Source organism: Aquarana catesbeiana, linkage group LG01 (assembly GCF_042186555.1).
Source record: "Aquarana catesbeiana isolate 2022-GZ linkage group LG01, ASM4218655v1, whole genome shotgun sequence".
Classification (NCBI taxonomy): Eukaryota; Metazoa; Chordata; class Amphibia; order Anura; family Ranidae; genus Aquarana; species Aquarana catesbeiana.
Genome location: NC_133324.1, coordinates 890806157 through 890823461, shown reverse-complemented (window position 1 = coordinate 890823461; position 17305 = coordinate 890806157). Strand labels below are relative to the sequence as shown.

General features: G+C 42.9%; 1 protein-coding gene across 5 annotated transcripts in view; it reads left to right on the top strand.

The window, feature by feature from the left end:
• FAM193A (family with sequence similarity 193 member A) overlaps positions 1 to 17305 on the top strand; it is a 219418-nt gene that overhangs the window by 166308 nt on the left and 35805 nt on the right. For 3 of the 5 annotated variants that reach the window (XM_073610904.1, XM_073610905.1, XM_073610902.1), the window contains 3 exons: positions 10159 to 10312; positions 10394 to 10573; positions 13673 to 13924. In XM_073610904.1, the coding sequence (XP_073467005.1) occupies positions 10159 to 10312; positions 10394 to 10573; positions 13673 to 13924 (586 nt within the window). Of the gene's footprint in view, positions 1 to 10158; positions 10574 to 13672; positions 13925 to 17305 lie in introns of all 5 variants that reach the window. The other 2 variants (XM_073610903.1, XM_073610901.1) reach the window with 1 other exon arrangement.

The following is a 17305-nucleotide window of genomic DNA, read 5'->3' as shown; positions in this document are numbered from 1 at the left end:
TTATGATGAAAATATTTTCATCAATGAAATTAAAACTGCCATAGGCTTCTGCAGGTGTGAGGCACTGCCTGGGATGTAGCTATGTATGTTTGCAATTCTACTAATCAGTAGTAGAAGGTAAGGGCAGTGTTTCCTATTGGTATTTACCACCTTCCCTATGTGTGGGTTTGTATGTACCAATTTTATACATGCTTTTATCTTCTTTGCCATGTGTTGTACTTTTTATATACAGTATCTCACAAAAGTGAGTACACCCCTCACATTTTTGTAAATATTTTATTATATCTTTTCATGTGACAACACTGAAGAAATGACACTTTTCTACAATGTAAAGTAGTGAGTGTACAGCTTGAATAACAGTGTAAATTTGCAGTCCCCTCAAAATAACTCAACACACAGCCATTAATGTCTAAACCGCTGGCAACAAAAGTGAGTACACCCCTGAGTGAAAATGTCCAAATTGGGCCCAAAGTGTCTATTTTGTGTGGCCACCATTATTTTCCAGCACTGCCTTAACCCACTTGGGCATGGAGTCCACCAGAGCTTCACAAGTTGCCACTGGAGTCCTCTTCCACTCCATGACGACATCACAGAGCTGGTAGATGTTAGAGACCTTGCGCTCCTCCATCTTCTGTTTGAGGATGCCCCACAAATGCTTAATAGGGTTTAGGTCTGGAGGCTTGCTTGGCCAGTCCATCACCTTTACCCCCAGTTTCTTTATCATGTTGGAATACTGCCCTGCAGCCCAGTCTCCGAAGGGAAGGGGATCATGCTCTGGTTCAGTATGTCACAGTACATGTTGGCATTCATGGTTCCCTCAATGAACTGTAACTCCCCAGTGCCGGCAGCACTCATGCAGCCCCAGACCATGACACACCCACCGCCATGCTTGACTGTAGGCAAGACACAATTGTCTTTGTACTCCTCACCTGGTTGCCACCACACACACTTGACACCAGCTGAATCAAATAAGTTTATCTTGGTCTCATCAGACCACAGGACATGGTTCGAGTAATCCATATCCTTAGTCTGCTTGTCTTCAGCAAACTGTTTGCAGGCTTTCTTGTACATAATCTTTAGAAGAGGCTTCCTTCTGGGATGACAGCCATGCAGACTAATTTGATGCAGTGTGCAGCATATGGTCTGAGCACTGACAGGCTGACCCCCCCACCCCTTCAACCTCTGCAGCAATGCTGGCCGCACTCATATGTCTATTTCCCAAAGACAACCTCTGGATATGACGCTGAGCACGTGCACTCAACTTCTTTGGTCGACCATGGCGAGGCCTGTTCTCAGTGGAACCTGTCCTGTTAAACCTCTGTATGGTCTTGGCCACCGTGCTGCAGCTCAGTTTCAGGGTCTTGGCAATCATCTTATAGCCTAGACCATCTTTATGTAGAGCAACAATTCTCTTTTTTCAGATCATCAGAGAGTCCTTTGCCATGAGGTGCCATGTTGAACTTCCAGTGACCAGTATGAGAGAGTGAGAGCGATAACACCAAATTTAACACACCTGCTCCCCATTCACACCTGATACCAGGGAGGGAAAATGTCTAATTGGGCCCAATTTGGACGTTTTAACTTAGGGGTGTACTCACTTTTGTTGCCAGAGGTTTTGACATTAATAGCTGTGTGTTGAGTTATTTTGAGGGGACAGCAAATTTACACTGTTATACAAGCTGTACAAGCACTACTTTACATTGTAGCAAAGTGTCATTTCTTCATTGTTGTCACATGAAAAGATATAATAAAATATTTACAAAAATGTGAGGGGTGTACTCACTCTTGTGAGATACTGTAGCACCATTGTTACTGGCTATGTTGTTTTCAAGGGTTTATTTTTCAGCTTTCACTGTTAAGGGTTTTTAAGGTGCATATGTATGCATTGTATAACGCTTGTATGACATTTTTGTGGATGTGACCTATTTTTATGTAATCGATTACCTTTGTATGCACCTATTTTCAATAAAACTTTTTTTGATTAAAAAAAATGTATAAAGTCCCATATTTTGTAATGACGGTAAGAAAACCGTTAGGGGAATTCTTCCAATGGGGATTAGATCTGGTGAGCTTGGTGAAGCCCTCACCAGATCTAATTCTCTCCTACCCCCCCCCCCCCTCCAAAATGAGGGATTTCCTCTCACTTTCTGTGTTGGCCATGGGAAAGGAAGTGAAGGAAAATCTCTCTGCGACACAGATGGCAAAACAAAAAAGAAGCTGAAAAGGGTTCTAGCCCCTCCCTAAAATGGGGGGGAGGAGTTTTGCCTTTTAGTTGCACTTTTAAAGTGATATTAAAGGATGTGTGTTTTTATTTTATTATCACAAACGTATTATGCTTGCTTACTCTATGCGATAGTTTTGCATAGAGCAACCCAGATCCTCCTCTTCTGGGGTTCCCTCTGCCTGTGCTTCTGGCTCCTTCTAACTTCAAATACTGCCCCTTTGCAAGCTGCTTGCATGGAGGCCAGAGGGTGGTGTGGGGGTACTTTTGCTCTCAAGCCACACTGTCTATTGTCTACTACACAGTGTAACATATAAATCGCAGTTTTATTAGGTAAGAGACGCTACATATTCAGACAAAATATTTGTACAATATCATTGTATAAAGACCTCCCTGGCATAGTGGATCCCCAATCCTGCCCTGGAATTGGGGAAACCATTCCTTTACAGGAGCATGGTAGCCACAGATGCGAGTCTTGCAGGCTGTGGCAAAGTTTAAAGGAGAAGTACAGCCAAAGTTTGTTTGGCTGTAGTTATCCTGTGGATCACAGGAGTGCAGGTCGTTTTGCACTCCTGCGACCTGTTTTCAGCAGAGAGCAGGCTGAAGTCCGTTCTCTGCTGACAGCACAGAGTCGGTCCAAGCTCTGGCGTCATCGTGACCATAGAGTTGGGATTCACCCAGATCCCTGAACCCGGCTCAGGCTCTCAGAAAGCTGCTGAGAGCCTGAGCCTCCCGCTCCCTCCACAGCCCAGCGCTCCATTGAGTGTGGGAGGGAGAGTGGGGCAGGGCAGAGCAGAGAGCCGCTGACTGACAGTCCAGCAGCTCACTGAGCTGTGAGAACTGAACGATTGGTTGTGTTCGATCGCTTTGTTCTCAGTGTTAGAGGCGCTGACAGACAGATGCAGCATTGGACCGATGCTGCATCCACCTAGGTAAATATTATTCTTACAAAAAAAAAACATTTCTTTTAACTCGCCTCAACTCCCTGACCGTCCAGGAGAAATGGTCCCCAGAGGAGTCAAAACTCCCCATCGCACCTGGAGGCCCTGGCAACAGTTCGTATATACCGATGCCTATCTTCAGGGGATTTCACAACCTGGCTGACCTCCTTAACTTAGCCTAAGCGCCCTGGGTGAGAGGCTCTACCTTTCTTTCCACTCGTGTATGTTTCGCTTGTGTGTGGGATGCATAGTCTCTTCCTTCTACTCTTTTCTGACTGCTTCCCTTTTTCCTTCCTGTCCTATTTTTCCCCTTTCCCCCCTCCTTTTTCTTCTCCCCCCTACCTCGTGTATTTGGCCTAGTTCTGGGGTACTGTGTAATATATATATATATTTTCATTGTCTCCTTGTCCCTCTTCTGGGTCATGCTGGCCACCGGAATGTCCCCCGCACCCCAGTACACTATGTTCTATATATAGTTGCATTGTTTAAGCTCTTGAGTTTGTGTTTGAGATTTTTCTTGACGCTACGCTAAGTACCTTACGTGCTCTGTTACAGTTGTGCTCATAAGTTTACGTACCCTGGCAGAATTTGATTTCGTGGCCATTTTTCAGAGAATATGAATAATAACGCAGAAACTTTTATTTCACTGTTAGTGTTCGGCTGAAGCCATTTATTATCAATCAACTGTGTTTACTCTTTTTAAATCATAATCACAACAGAAACTACGCAAATGACCCTGATCAAAAGTTTACATACCCTGGTGATTTTGGCCTGATAATATGCACACAAGTTGACACAAAGGGGTTTGAATGGCTATTAAAGATAACCATCCTCACCTGTGATCTGTTTGCTTGTAATTAGTGTGTGTGTATAAAAGGTGATTGAGTTTCTGGACTCCTGACAGACCCTTGCATCTTTCGTCCAGTGCTGCACTGATGTTTCTGGATTCTGAATCATGGGGAAAGCAAAAGAATTGTCAAAGGATCTGCTGGAAAAGGTAGTTGAACTGTGAAAAACAGGAAAGGGATATAAAAAAATATCCAAGGAATTGAGAATGCCAATCAGCAGTGTTCAAACTCTAATCAAGAAGTGGAAAATGAGGGGTTCTGTTGAAACCAAACCACGGTCAGATAGACTAACTAAAATTTCAGCCACAACTGCCAGGAAAATTGTTTTGGATGCAAAGAAAAACCCACAAATAACTTCAGGTGAAATACAGGACTCTCTGAAAACGTGGTGTGGCTGTTTCAAGATGCATAATATGGAGGCCCTTGAAGAAAGATGGGTTGCATGGTCAAGTTGCCAGAAGAAAGCCATTACTACGCAAATGCCACAAAGTATCCCGCTTACAATACAGCGAACAGCACAGAGACAAGCCTCAAACCTTCTGAGACAAAGTCATTTGGAGTGATGAGACCAAAATGAAGCTTTTTGGCCACAACCATAAATGCTACATTTGGAAAGGAGTCAACAAGGCCTATGATGAAAGGTACACCATTCCTACTGTGGAACACGGAGGTAGATCGCTGATGTTTTGGGGATGTGTGAGCTACAAAGGCACCGGAAATTTGGTCAAAATTGATGGCAAAATTAATGCAGTATGTTATCAAAAAATACAGGAGGAACATTTGCATTCATCAGCCAGGAAGCTGCGCATGGGGCGTTCCTTGGACCTTCCAATATGACAATGATCCAAAACACAAGGCCAAGTCGACCTGTCATTGGCTACAGCAGAATAAAGTGAAGGTTCTGGAGTTGCCATCTCAGTCTCCTGACCTCAGTATCATTGAGCCACTCTGGGGAGATCTCAAACGTACAGTTCATGCAAGACAGCTCACGAATTTCCAGGAACTGGAGGCTTTTTGCCGAGAGGAATGGGCAGCTTTACCATCTGAGAAGATAAAGAGCCTCATCCACAAATACCACAAAAGACTACAAGCTGTCATTGATGTTAAAGGGGTACCAGAAGCTTAGCACTCCTAAAAGAGACAAGTCAAATCTGCGAATCCCTAGTCCCAGGGGGAGTGTTCACTGCACCCCAAGACCATTTAAAATCTCTGCCAAAGGTGGGGTAAACTAGATGGTGGACATAATCTATCCTCTAGCCTTCACAGTAGATGCTCTGGTTAAAAAGGGTCTGGAAAAAAGGGTTCCAGTGTTTTTCAACGCACCAAATTGGCCCAAAAGATTTTTCGAAAGCTCGAGGCTATGTTAGCCTCTTGGTCCACAATCCCGATTTCGGCAGAATAGCGACGGTACGAATGACGTACCTCCCGAAATTGCTCTATTATTTTAGAGTTTTGCCAGTTCCAGTGCCTCCCCATATCATTTGAATACATCAACGTAAAATTATGCAATTTATATGGGGCCAAAAGAGGCCTAGAATCAAGAGACAAGTGCTTTACGCACGCAGAGTCAATGGTGGCCTTTCAGTTCCTAACTTGTAAGCATATTATATAGCAGCGGGTATCGCCCCACTATCTCATCTTCATGCAAAGCAACAAATGCCCCTATGGGCCACCATTGACTTGGTTGACGCACACCCAACACCTCTAGCTTCTCTTCCTTGGTTTCCTAGAGCACATCGCCCCCCTACAATAGGTCCCTGTTTAGCTCATTCCCTCAAATTGTGGGATGCGGTCAAGTATTCAGCAGGCCTAATTTCTCCTCATCTCCCACTACTTCGTATCCTCCACTGCCCTTTATTTCAACCAGGTTGTGATAATCCACTGCAATTTAAGTGGTGGTCCGACAATGGCTTCATAGATATCCATTCGTTTTTCACCCCAACCAAGATTATCTCTTTCGCTGCCTTACATTCATCACACGATATCGCCCTTAGGGAGCATTACAGTTACCTGCAAATTAGACATTTTCTCCGACAGCTTACAATTTCTCATTCTGCCCCCTTTGTCATGACACCATTTGAAAACCTTTGTAGATCACGCCCCCAATCCTCGGGTTTGATTTCTCTAATATATACCGCTATAAATAATTCCAAGACAATACCATTGAGACCCTATCATCTCCAATGGGAGGCTGAGTTTGGGAAACAACTAGATCCGGAGGACTGGCATAGCATGACGATAGTGCTATCTAAATGTTCCAAGAATGTTCTCTTTTTAGAGAACGCGTATATATATAAGTCTTCTATATATGGTATTATACTCCGGCTAGATCAAACGCTTCTTTCTCTATAACAAGCCTCCGTTCCCCCCACCCCAGGTTCCTCCTTTCTCTCCTTTCTTCCCCCCTTCTTTCCCACTTTCAATTTCTCTCTCCTTCTCCTTATTCAGGCCCTCGGGCTTAATTCTATAAGGACCGGAAATTTAATATATTACATAAATTAGTACATTCAGAGGTATTTTATCCTCTTTAAGGTTATTCAATTTAATCTGACTTTAGTACTGGTTCTTTTTTTGTTTTTTCTTTATTTTATATTTTTATTTTATTTTTTTACTTATTTCTTCATGAAACGTTATGTATTGCAACAACATCTCGTTTAGAAATCTTAGTTATTCCTGTATGTTTGCAATTATATTAATATCTGCTGATACCATACCACTACGCTAGAATACGCGGGATGAGAATATGTCTTGGTATGTCGCCTGGCCTTGGCATTGTACCGCCCGAGTCCAGGCTTAAATTTTTGAATAATAGTTTCACTCGCCGGATACCGGCAGTCTTATGTGTTAACTCATGATGTATCCATCACCGTTTTGTACTTATTTGTTGATGTATATTTTTTCAATAAAACCTTTTGTACAAGAAAAATGAAAAACAATCAGACAATGATTAAGACTTTGCAAAGTAGAGGTTGCCTATATACTGATACCGCACACAACTCTTAGGCCCCTTTCACACTGTTGGACCGTTCAGGTCCACCTGTCAGTTTTGTCGGCAGACCTGAACAGGCGCTCCATGTTAGTCTATAGAGCGACGGATGTCAGCGGTGGCATGTCCGCTGACATCCGACCCCTTCCGATCCGCTAAAATCAGGTGGATGGCCCTACGTTCGCATCCGTCCCTATTGGATCGGGTGAGATCTGATGAAAACGGACATGCTGTCCGTTTTCATCCGATCTCTCCATAGCAACCAGCTGCGCTCGACAAGCTCCTCCCCACTCAGTGAGCAGAGAGGGAGATGTCATCTGCCGGCTCAGCGGAGATCAACGGAGAGATCTCCCTCTGAGCTGGCGGACTCCGTGGCAGCGGATCCGCCTCATGAGAATGAAGCCATACACCAAGAAAAGGATCTTGAATAGTAATAAAATTCTTGTTGCAATAGCAAATGATAGTTCTGTCAGTCTTGGTGGGAGTTGGTCATGTTGTGCAGTAGCTGTTGCATCCGCCGCAGCCCTGCATATCTTTTTTTTTTTTCCATTATACTTTATTATTTCGCAGATAGCAAAAGCAGTAAAAAATACAACATTATAAAATATCATGCAGTGTCTTACAGTACATAAACCTATTCTTGCTTTACCTTCCCTGTCCCACCCTCCCCCCACCCGCCTCACCCACACCACCTTAACATTACTTGTGCATTTAGTTCTGTTAGTTGCAGAGCCTCAAGGGGGACAAGAGAGGAGCACTCCAAGGGATAAAGAGCAGTACAATAGGCTAGGTTGAATATTGTCCCCTAGGGAGGAAGAGAAAGAAAAACGGATTCACTCCTCACCATCCTCCTATAGGGTACATCCCATCTCGTCCAGCCAAGGCTTCCACATTCTCTCAAACTTCCTGTAGTTACCTTGCCTAACAAATACCACTTTCTCACTCCAAACTATTGAGTTAATGGTCTCAACCCAGTTCTTCACAGTCGGGGGAATCTGTGCCTGCCATTTCTGTGCGATTAATTTTCTTGCCTGGAATAAGCATCTCAGCATTACTTCGGTGGTGCCAGTCGAGACTCTACCTTCATCCAAGCTCCCTAATAGGCATGTCTTGGCTACCAGTTCCAATGTGATCTTAAAAATTTTATTTATCCTGTCTATTATCTCCACCCAGTATCTAAATAGCTTCGGGCATTTCCTTACCATGTGGATAAAATCCCCTGCCGCCTTACACCTGGGGCACTCGTTGTTTTGTCTCCAACCAAGTTTAAGCATTTTTTTTAGGGGTATAGTAGACTCTGTATATTAAAAATAAATGATATTTTCTGTGAAGAAGAGATCGAGACCAGTGCTCCTCGTTTCAAGATCCTGTCCCATTCTTCTGTAGTCATTACCCCCACATCTCTCTCCCGCTTTGCTCTACTCTTGGAAGGCCCTACTCCTACTTATTATTCTAGCCGCCAACCTAGCATACAGTTCGGAGAATAGTCCTTTAGTTGTATCTGGATTATTTATTTTTAGGAGAGTAGAGATCTGGGACCATTCCATTGTCTGTAACCTAAACTGGGCTTGGCTGGCGTGTCTAATTTGAAGATATTTAAAATGATTTATTTGATATATTGAATTCCCTTTTTAAGTCTAGGAAAGTTTTCATAAAATTGCACTTATATGGTTGGATTAATTGGTTAATGCCCTTGTACTCTTTACTTCCGCTAGATTTCTATGGTTCCATAATGGGGTATATTCAGTTACCCCTCTATATACCATTAGTGCCTTTGTTACCTGCCATACTTTACTGACTAGTTTTATCGTCGGGCATCTGCAAATGCGTCTGCCTCTAGTACCTCCGCTAGTATGTTATGCAGGGCCCCAATTATCATCATTAGCCCTGCATATCTACCTATTTTGTTACTTATCTTGTTGCCAAACCCTGTGTGATGAACGCATTAATGTATGCCTAAGCTCCTGAAGAAGCGTATATATACTCGTGTAACTTGTAGAGCCAAGCTACTGCACAACATAACCAACTCCCACCAAGACTGACAGAACAATCATTTGCTATTGTCATTACTATTCAGGATCGTTTTCTTGGTGTGCGAGTTGTGTGCGGTATCAGTATCTAGGCAACCTCTACTTTGCAAAGTCTTTTAATCATTGTCTGTTTTTCATTTTTAATCAATTTATAAAACATTTTTAACTTTAACATTGTGTACCTTAGTGCCTGTAAAGTCCAAGTACCAATTCTCTATCCAAATCTCCAATTTAAGGGACGTGGCACATATTTTGATCAATTTTGGTATCCACAGTGCCATCCTATGGTGATACCTTGAACTAATCCTTTCACCCTATGTAAGGGAGGCAGTGAGACCACAGCCGGGTGGGCTACCCCCCTCCCCCCACCCAGAACTGCAAGATGCAGTTTCTAGTTGCCATGGCAACCTGGCGCCTGGTATTTGTCTAGCCAGGAGATAAGGATACTTCTGACAAGTTAGCTTTGTTAATTGAGCCTATTGACTGCCTTGTGTGCCACCCAAGCCCCAGCTTAGCTTTGAAAACCATTATCTGTAGGTAGGATTAAGGTAGTTTTAGCTCTGCTGCAGGATGTCCAATGCCTGGTATACCCTACTAGTTTTTTTTTGGTTGAACGAAAACAAAATGACAGTTTTGGTTGAAGCCACTGTACTAATAATCCAATGCCATTGACTGAGAGCACTGATTGGGAGCCAGTCAGTAAGCTTCTGTCGGACCAGGTGCCATACGCATGGGCCGAAATTCGGGCGGTTTTTATTGAACCAGACGATGATGCCCGACATTCGGCCCGTGTGTACTAGGCTTTAGTTTGTTTGTGTGCTTCCCTTACATTTTTACTGTTTTTTGTGTGTTTTTTTTTTTTTTTTAAGACTAAACTGATGTTTTAATTTTGTATAGTTGCTGGCTAGGTCTTTCACACTAGCTCCCTGTGTATGGGGGGGGGGGGGGGGGCTTCAGTTATGGAATATTGCTACAGAAATTCAATTCCATCTGGCACAAACTTTAAAAACCAAATGATGGTATCAATGAGTGTTATATATTATATTTTGAATGGCAAACTGAAATATTCTGGGCATAAATTACCTAACCTGATACATGATGTGATAACTCCATTGGGTCCCTTTCTTTGCAGTGGTAGTGATGATGAAGATGGTACCCCTTTATCAGCAAAATTTGCTCATATTTACCCCTTGAACAACTATGACGATGCAGAAGTAGTCGCCAACATGAATGGAATTCACAATGAACTCAATGGCGGTGGGGAGAACATGGCGCTGAAAGACGAGGTGGAGTACTTCCCTTGGCAGCATATACCGAAGTTCTTGCATTGGTCTCAATGGAACTTCACCGAGTGTTTTCTTTTGCAGTCCCCTTCAGTTAGCAGTACAAGCAGCAGCTCCTCAGAAGCTGATGATGAGGAGGCAGACGGAGAGAGTGGAGGTGAACAGCCTGATGTCCCCAAAGAAGAAATTCACATTGGGAAGAGGTCACCTAGGAAGGATGGTGTAAAAATGGACAGCCCCCCTCCATCTTACCTCAGCCCACAGGTATTACAACTGTACTGAGGGTAATAGAGCCTGCAATTGTTGAGCCCCTTCTGAAAATGTTAGTTTTGTGGCTGTCTGACTTCAGTCCTTTGTCTTTCACAGCAAGCATGCAAATAAAACAGAGTGAAGCTAAAACTGCTGATCTGCATATCAAGTGCTTCCAAATTATTTACCCTGTTGGCACCGAGTGCACGCAAATATGCAGCCCCTCGGCGGCTGGGCCTTGGCACTGAGCGGACACATGTTTGTGTGTAAAAGCGCCAACAGAGCTGCGCCGAAAGTGCTCTCCCGGCACAGTGACCGGCAGCTCACGGAAAGCTCCCGCTAGCTGCTTGCGATCCAGAGTTTTCCAGTCATGTGACTGCTGTGACAGCCAATCACAGCGGTCACATAGCCATAAGCCCCACCCCCCACTTCCCGCTATTCCAAACTCCTTAAAGGGCCAATGGGAGCCAGCACCAAGGGGTTAAGTCCTTAGATCAGTTAACAGCCAGGCAGATAGCAATTTTTTTAGGTTTTTTTTCCATAATTTTTGATGTTTTCTGGATAGTTTGTACAAACAAGAGGTTATAATACAGAATGTGTCAAATAACGCTTATACTGGAAGAATGGTAAATACAGTATGTGCAATTCATCTTTTAATGAAGATGTCAGCAATAGAGATCTTAGTCATTGGGTTTAGATTTATCTTAGAGGTTGTAAACCCTTACATATACCCAGTGAAGTGATTAAACCCAGCTAATACAGGGATGAAGTACAGCCTCTTACATACAGTAAGTTTTACCTATTTATCTGCAGCCATCTCTTCTCTACAGCCTCCCAAAGCACACATTTTACACAGCTTCTCTGAGCTCTACCAGGCAGATGGGGGGAGATCTGAACACACACTGCAGAGCAGATAGCAGGGAGCGTAATGTAACCTGAGATCTCATTGGAGGCAACTGACACACTCCCCTCTACACAAACTCATAGGCTAACATGCACTGCTGGAGCTCTCCTCCCCATCCACCTCCATACTTTGGAGTTAGCAATACTGCCAGAATTGGTTCGTGCACATGGCAGAGTAGGCAGACAGAAATTAAACTCAGTGCTTTGGATTGAGACGAGAACACACGATAGAAGGATATGCTTTGTTCATTTTTCATGAGGGTTACAAAAATGTTTGGTTATTCTTTCCTCCCAACCCCTGTATCTAAGGCCTAAACTTTTTTTTCTTTATCATTCATTGGGGAAGTTTGTATCAGTTTATAGACAATAGTGTTATACTGTTGCCTTTAGTAGGAAATAGACCCTGGCAAACAAAAAAAAGTTGTTGGCCAGCCAGGTCTATCCTCTTATTCCCATCTTGCTAAACTTGTTTGTTCGAGTCCGAAAATTATAAAGTCTTTTCTTTTTGTGTAAAGGTTTTGCCTTTTTTTATTTGTTAATACTAATATTTTTTCACATTAATTAAGACTTCATTTAGCATGCTGCTGAGCTCCCTTGGCAGTAATCCAGATTAGCTAATCCTCAGCGAATGGGCCCCTAGCCAGATTGAAGATAGATGGGCCTACCAGTAATATGACCTATGGCTACTGGGCTCTGAATTTAGCTCTTCCCTTACCTCTCTGTACTGTTAGCCGCAGAGTGCTTTTCAGGTCCAGAGCCATGACATAGCCTCTGACTGTGGCCCAGTCTCTGAAGATTCCACTAGTGAGTACTTAGGCAGGATAAATGGAACCTGTAATGTGACCTTCAGGCATGAAGTCCTACTTGTAGTGCTTCCTGGTAGGTCAAGGGTTAACAAGCTGGAGATTTTTGTGTTATTAATATTAATTTTTGTTAATGCCTTTTTTCAGCATGATGTAGAATCTTCCTGCTGTTGCTCTAATTGCAAAGGTGCCTTTCACTCCCCCCCAGTTAGATGGGTTGTGAGTACCCAAGGTTTCACTTTGTGTCCCTCACGGTGACCAACAAACAAAGACTTGGGGGGCACACTTTAACTATACATTACATTATAGATGGTGACCACACACCTGGATTGTTGTCTCCTACTTGAGATTGCACACACTCCTCAGAGTCATCCTGGCTCCATCGGGAGTGACTTCCTCCTCACTCTTTTATATATGGAGGATTTCTCCACAGGCATGCTAGAGTGTATGAATAAAATGCGATATGATCGCTGACTCAAAACAGAGATGTCATAAGTGTACTTATACGCCTTTTTTTCCCAGAGTCCCTTTCTGACATTCATACAGCTGTAGTGGCTTCTAAACCTTCTGCTGTGGATGCTCTTTTAGAAGAGAAATCCCATCAATCTGTTACATACAATCCTATAGATTTTTTTATATATAACTTCAAGGCTACAGATAACAAATGAGCTACTGATGCGTAATGCATCTTGCATTTTTTTTCAGCCTCTTTCATTTTGCCATGGGTAATCTGTGCACATAGGAAATTCTTATGTGTGCAAAAAATAGCAGCTGCAATCTCCTGAACTTCATTGTGGCGGTCAATCATGTATGTACGCATTGTTTTAGCATCCCTAGGATGGATACAATACAAGTAGCGAAGTGTAAAGACAAATATGTTATAAGCCCACTCCACAGAGCTCCTGGACCAGAAAATATATATTAAGTATAGAATCATGCTGTTTAAAAAAATGCTCATCAGAATACTCGAAACAGGCGCTGTTCAGGCCTAAAACCTTTGGTCCAGCTCCTTCAATTTTTCAATAAAAGAATGTTGGGCAGGGAGGAGCTAATGGGGCCAACTGCTTAGAAAATGTTGTCTGGCTCAATCAGAATCTGAAATTTGCATAGTGTATGGCCTGCTTAAGATGTTAAGGGGCGGGGGGGGGGCTGTTATAGAACTCGTTGAAAAACTTAAAGTACAGACTGAATTTATTTGATGGCTCCTATGTGCAGGAAAAGTGTATTAATGCAAAGTTAAGTTATGCAGTAGCACATTGGAGCTTGAGCTACTAAGGTACATTTTTTAGCCTTGCATTAGTAAATTCCTGTCAAGTTTGTGGAAAGTGCTATTTTGTGATACTATTTTAAGTATGGCTCATAGGCTTGCAAAGCCTGCACTCAACATGCATTTTTCCTCGTTTTACAGGTAGAACCAATACCAAATTCCTGCGAGTGCCATGTATGTAAGCAGGAAGCCTCAGGCCTGTCTCCATCTGCACTGGTGGCAGGACGTCTCCCAACTGGACATCAGTTCATTAATCCCGATAAACCAGCACATCCAGCACTTAACCTTTATCCCCACATCCATGGACATTTACCATTGCATACTATCCCCCACCTGCCCCGACCCCTTATTCACCCAACGTTGTATGCAGCCTCTCCATTTGCACACAGTAAGGTAAGTGCCATGTGGGAAAACTTGTTGAGATCCTGAACAACTCCAAGCCAATGTGAATACTTCTGTCATAAACGGGGAAACAATTGCAAAAACCTATAACCCTGTTTGGAATGTTCTGTACATACAAGTTAATGTTTCCAGTTAGGCTGATAAGCGACGTGTCTGCTGAAAGAGGACGAGCATTTGTTGACTGTACAATCGGTGTTATATCTGCAGCTCTAAAAGCATCGTGTTGCATGCATAGAGCTGAAAAATTAAGATGGAAGAAGTGCTGTTGATTGAAAAACTGCTCAGGAAAGATTAGAGCAATGAGACACAAGCCTTGTGTATCTAGAAATTGACTTGTGCTCTAGCTGTGGATAAAGTCAGAGAACAGTAGTTGGCAACCTCTTCCACCGCCAGCATCACAATAAACAATAGCGCGGTGTAGACGAATTGCTTTCATTTACTGCCCTTACAGTTGTAATACTAATGGCAAGTTACACCCAATAATATATTACTAGGTGCATTCATTTTTATTATTAACGTATACTGAGCAGTAAACTGAACGTGGTTTTAATGTGAACATTTTGTCTTTCATGGCTTAGTTGTGATATGTTTGTTCTGTAGGACAGTGGTCATCAACCCTGTCCTCAGGGCCCACTAACAGGCCAGGTTTTATGTATTACCTTGGGGAGATGCAGACTAGAATACTGCAATCACCGAGCAGCAAATGATATCACCTGTGATGTATTTTAGTTATCTTGCAAACCTGGCCTGTTAGTGGGCCCTGAGGACAGGGTTGATGATCACTGCTGTAGGAAGTTAACTTCAGCTGCACACACAGTTCTGAATGATCTGTTTTAGGTTCAAAATGAATTGAGTTTTGTGAAAAAACTGTTTGCACATTCATGTGGATCGTAAAGCTGAAAATTAAAGATTTTATTTTATTTATTTTTTTTAATTATTTTTTGAAATTGGCACCAGGGACAGAGTAAGAACAAGTGATCCCTCAAATCAGCTTCTTTTGTCAGAGGATAGACCAAGATTTACTGTTGATTGTCTCACTACTTCTATTGAAAGTCTATTCAAGGCATTCACTACACCACACTTTTAATAAAATAGTTTCTGATATTACTCATGAATGTTTTATTTACCTTTTTGAGGTGCTGTGTCATAGTCATAGTTAGTAAGATTGAATAAAGACACCAGTCCATCCAGTTCAACCTGAGTGAGCACCCACAATTGTCCCCATCCCTGCACATTGCATCCCATCCAGATGCCCATCCACTATATTTTTTTATATATTTAGGGTACCCATGTAGCACCATCAATCTATGCAGTGCTCCACACATGTCCCCAAGGGGTCTGCAATCTAAGGTCCCCAACTCACACCCATACACCAGGGCCAATTTTTTTTTTGGACAGAAGCCAATAAACCTAACAGCATGTCTTTGGAGTGTGGGAGGAAACCGGAGTACCCGGAGGAAACCCACGCAGGCACAGGGAGAACATGCAAACTCCAGGCAGGTAGTGTCATGGTTGGGATTCGAACCAGCGACTCTATTGCTGCAAGGTGAGAGTGCTAACCACTACACCACTGTGCTGCCCAGCCCCAAGTTGTTTAATGACATCTTCACTTAAAAAACCTGGTCATCTGTCAGACTTATCCTTCAAGCGGTTGTATACCCCACTTTGTGATTTTTACCTACAGGTAAGCCTATAATAAGGCTTACCTGTTGGGTGTAAGGGGGGGGGCAACACCTCCCGCCGCTTCTAAAAGTGATCCAGCACCGAATCCGCCACTCGGACAACTTTTATCAGAAAGACCTGCGCCTGAGGAAATAATGAATACTGGGGCTATGGCATCTAGCTGCAGCCATAACTCGGGTGTTAAATGTCTAATAATTACATATTTTTCCCCAGTTAAGGAGTTGGCAAGTGGTTATTAAAGCGGTAGTAAAGCGCTGAAAAAAAAAAAAAAACTGCAAGACAATGGCATAATGTGTTAGTATGCATTGCCACTTATCAGTGGTTCCTGGGCTTACCTGGAGGATTGGTAGCTCCGGGAACCTGGCGATCAGATCTCTCCATAAATATGACCTGTCATGCTGTATTGTTATTGCAAGGGATGTTTACATTTCTTGCGATAGCAATAAAAGTGATCAAAACAATTTTTTTTTTAAAAGGGACAGTGTAAATATAAAAATTAATAATTAAAAAAATTTGAAGCACCCCCACCGTCAACGTCAGAACAAGAGCAATAATTCTAGCGCTAGACTTCCCCTGTAACTCTAAACTGGTGACCTGCAGAAATTTTTAAAGCGTCACCTATGGAGATTTTTAAGTACTGTAGCTTGCCGCCATTCCAAGAGCATGCACAATTTTAAAGCAGTTAAAAAAATTTGATATATATATTAACCGCTTCAGCCCCAGAAGATTTTACCCCCTTCCTGACCAGAGCACTTTTTACAATTTGGCACTGCGTCGCTTTAACTGACAATTGCACGGTCAAGCACTGCTGTACCCAAACAAAATTTGCGTCCTTTTTTTTCCCCCACAAATAGAGCTTTCTTTTGGTGGTATGTGATCACCTCTGCGGTGTCTATTTTTTGCGCTATAAACAAAAAACGATTTTTTACTTTCTGCTATAAAACATGCAATAAGAAAATGTAAAAAATCTAATTTCTTCGTCAATTCAGGCCAAGTTGTTTTCTGCTACATATTTTTGGTTAGCAAACTATGGGATTTATGAACTTTTTATTTTTTTTTTATTGTTTTTACTGGTAATGGTGGTGAACAGTGATTTTTAGCGTGACTGCAACATTGCGGAGGACAAATCTGGCACCAAGAGACACTTTTTGGGGAACAGTGAAATCAATATAGTGATCACTGTTAAAAAAAAAAAAAAAAAAAAAAGCATTCTCACTGTATAAATGACACTGGCAGGGAAGGGGTTAACATCAGGGCCGATCAAAGGGTTAAGTGTGCTCCTAGGGAATGCTTTCTGTGTGGTGGATGGACTGACTGGAGGAAGAAAGACCTCTGTGTTCCTGATTAGCAGGAACACAAGATCTCTCGCTCTCTCCCTCTGACAGAACAGCGGTCTGCCTTGTTTACATAGGCAGACCGCCGTTCTATCTCACCCACGAACGATCGTGGCCGCTGGACCCAATAATTGGCTCCCGCTGTGCGGCTCTGGCAGAGCCGACAACAGGAATCGCGTACAGGTATGTGATTTTGCACTTAAAGGCCGCCCTGCCGCAGTAAATGTACATGGGGCGGTCCTTAAGTGCTTAATAATTAGACATTCGCCTGCCTCCAGGAACCAGCGCTGCCATCACCTGGCCGGTTTCTTCACCGAGCTATAGTCCCCAGGGCCCGGTGTCTTAACTGTGGGCA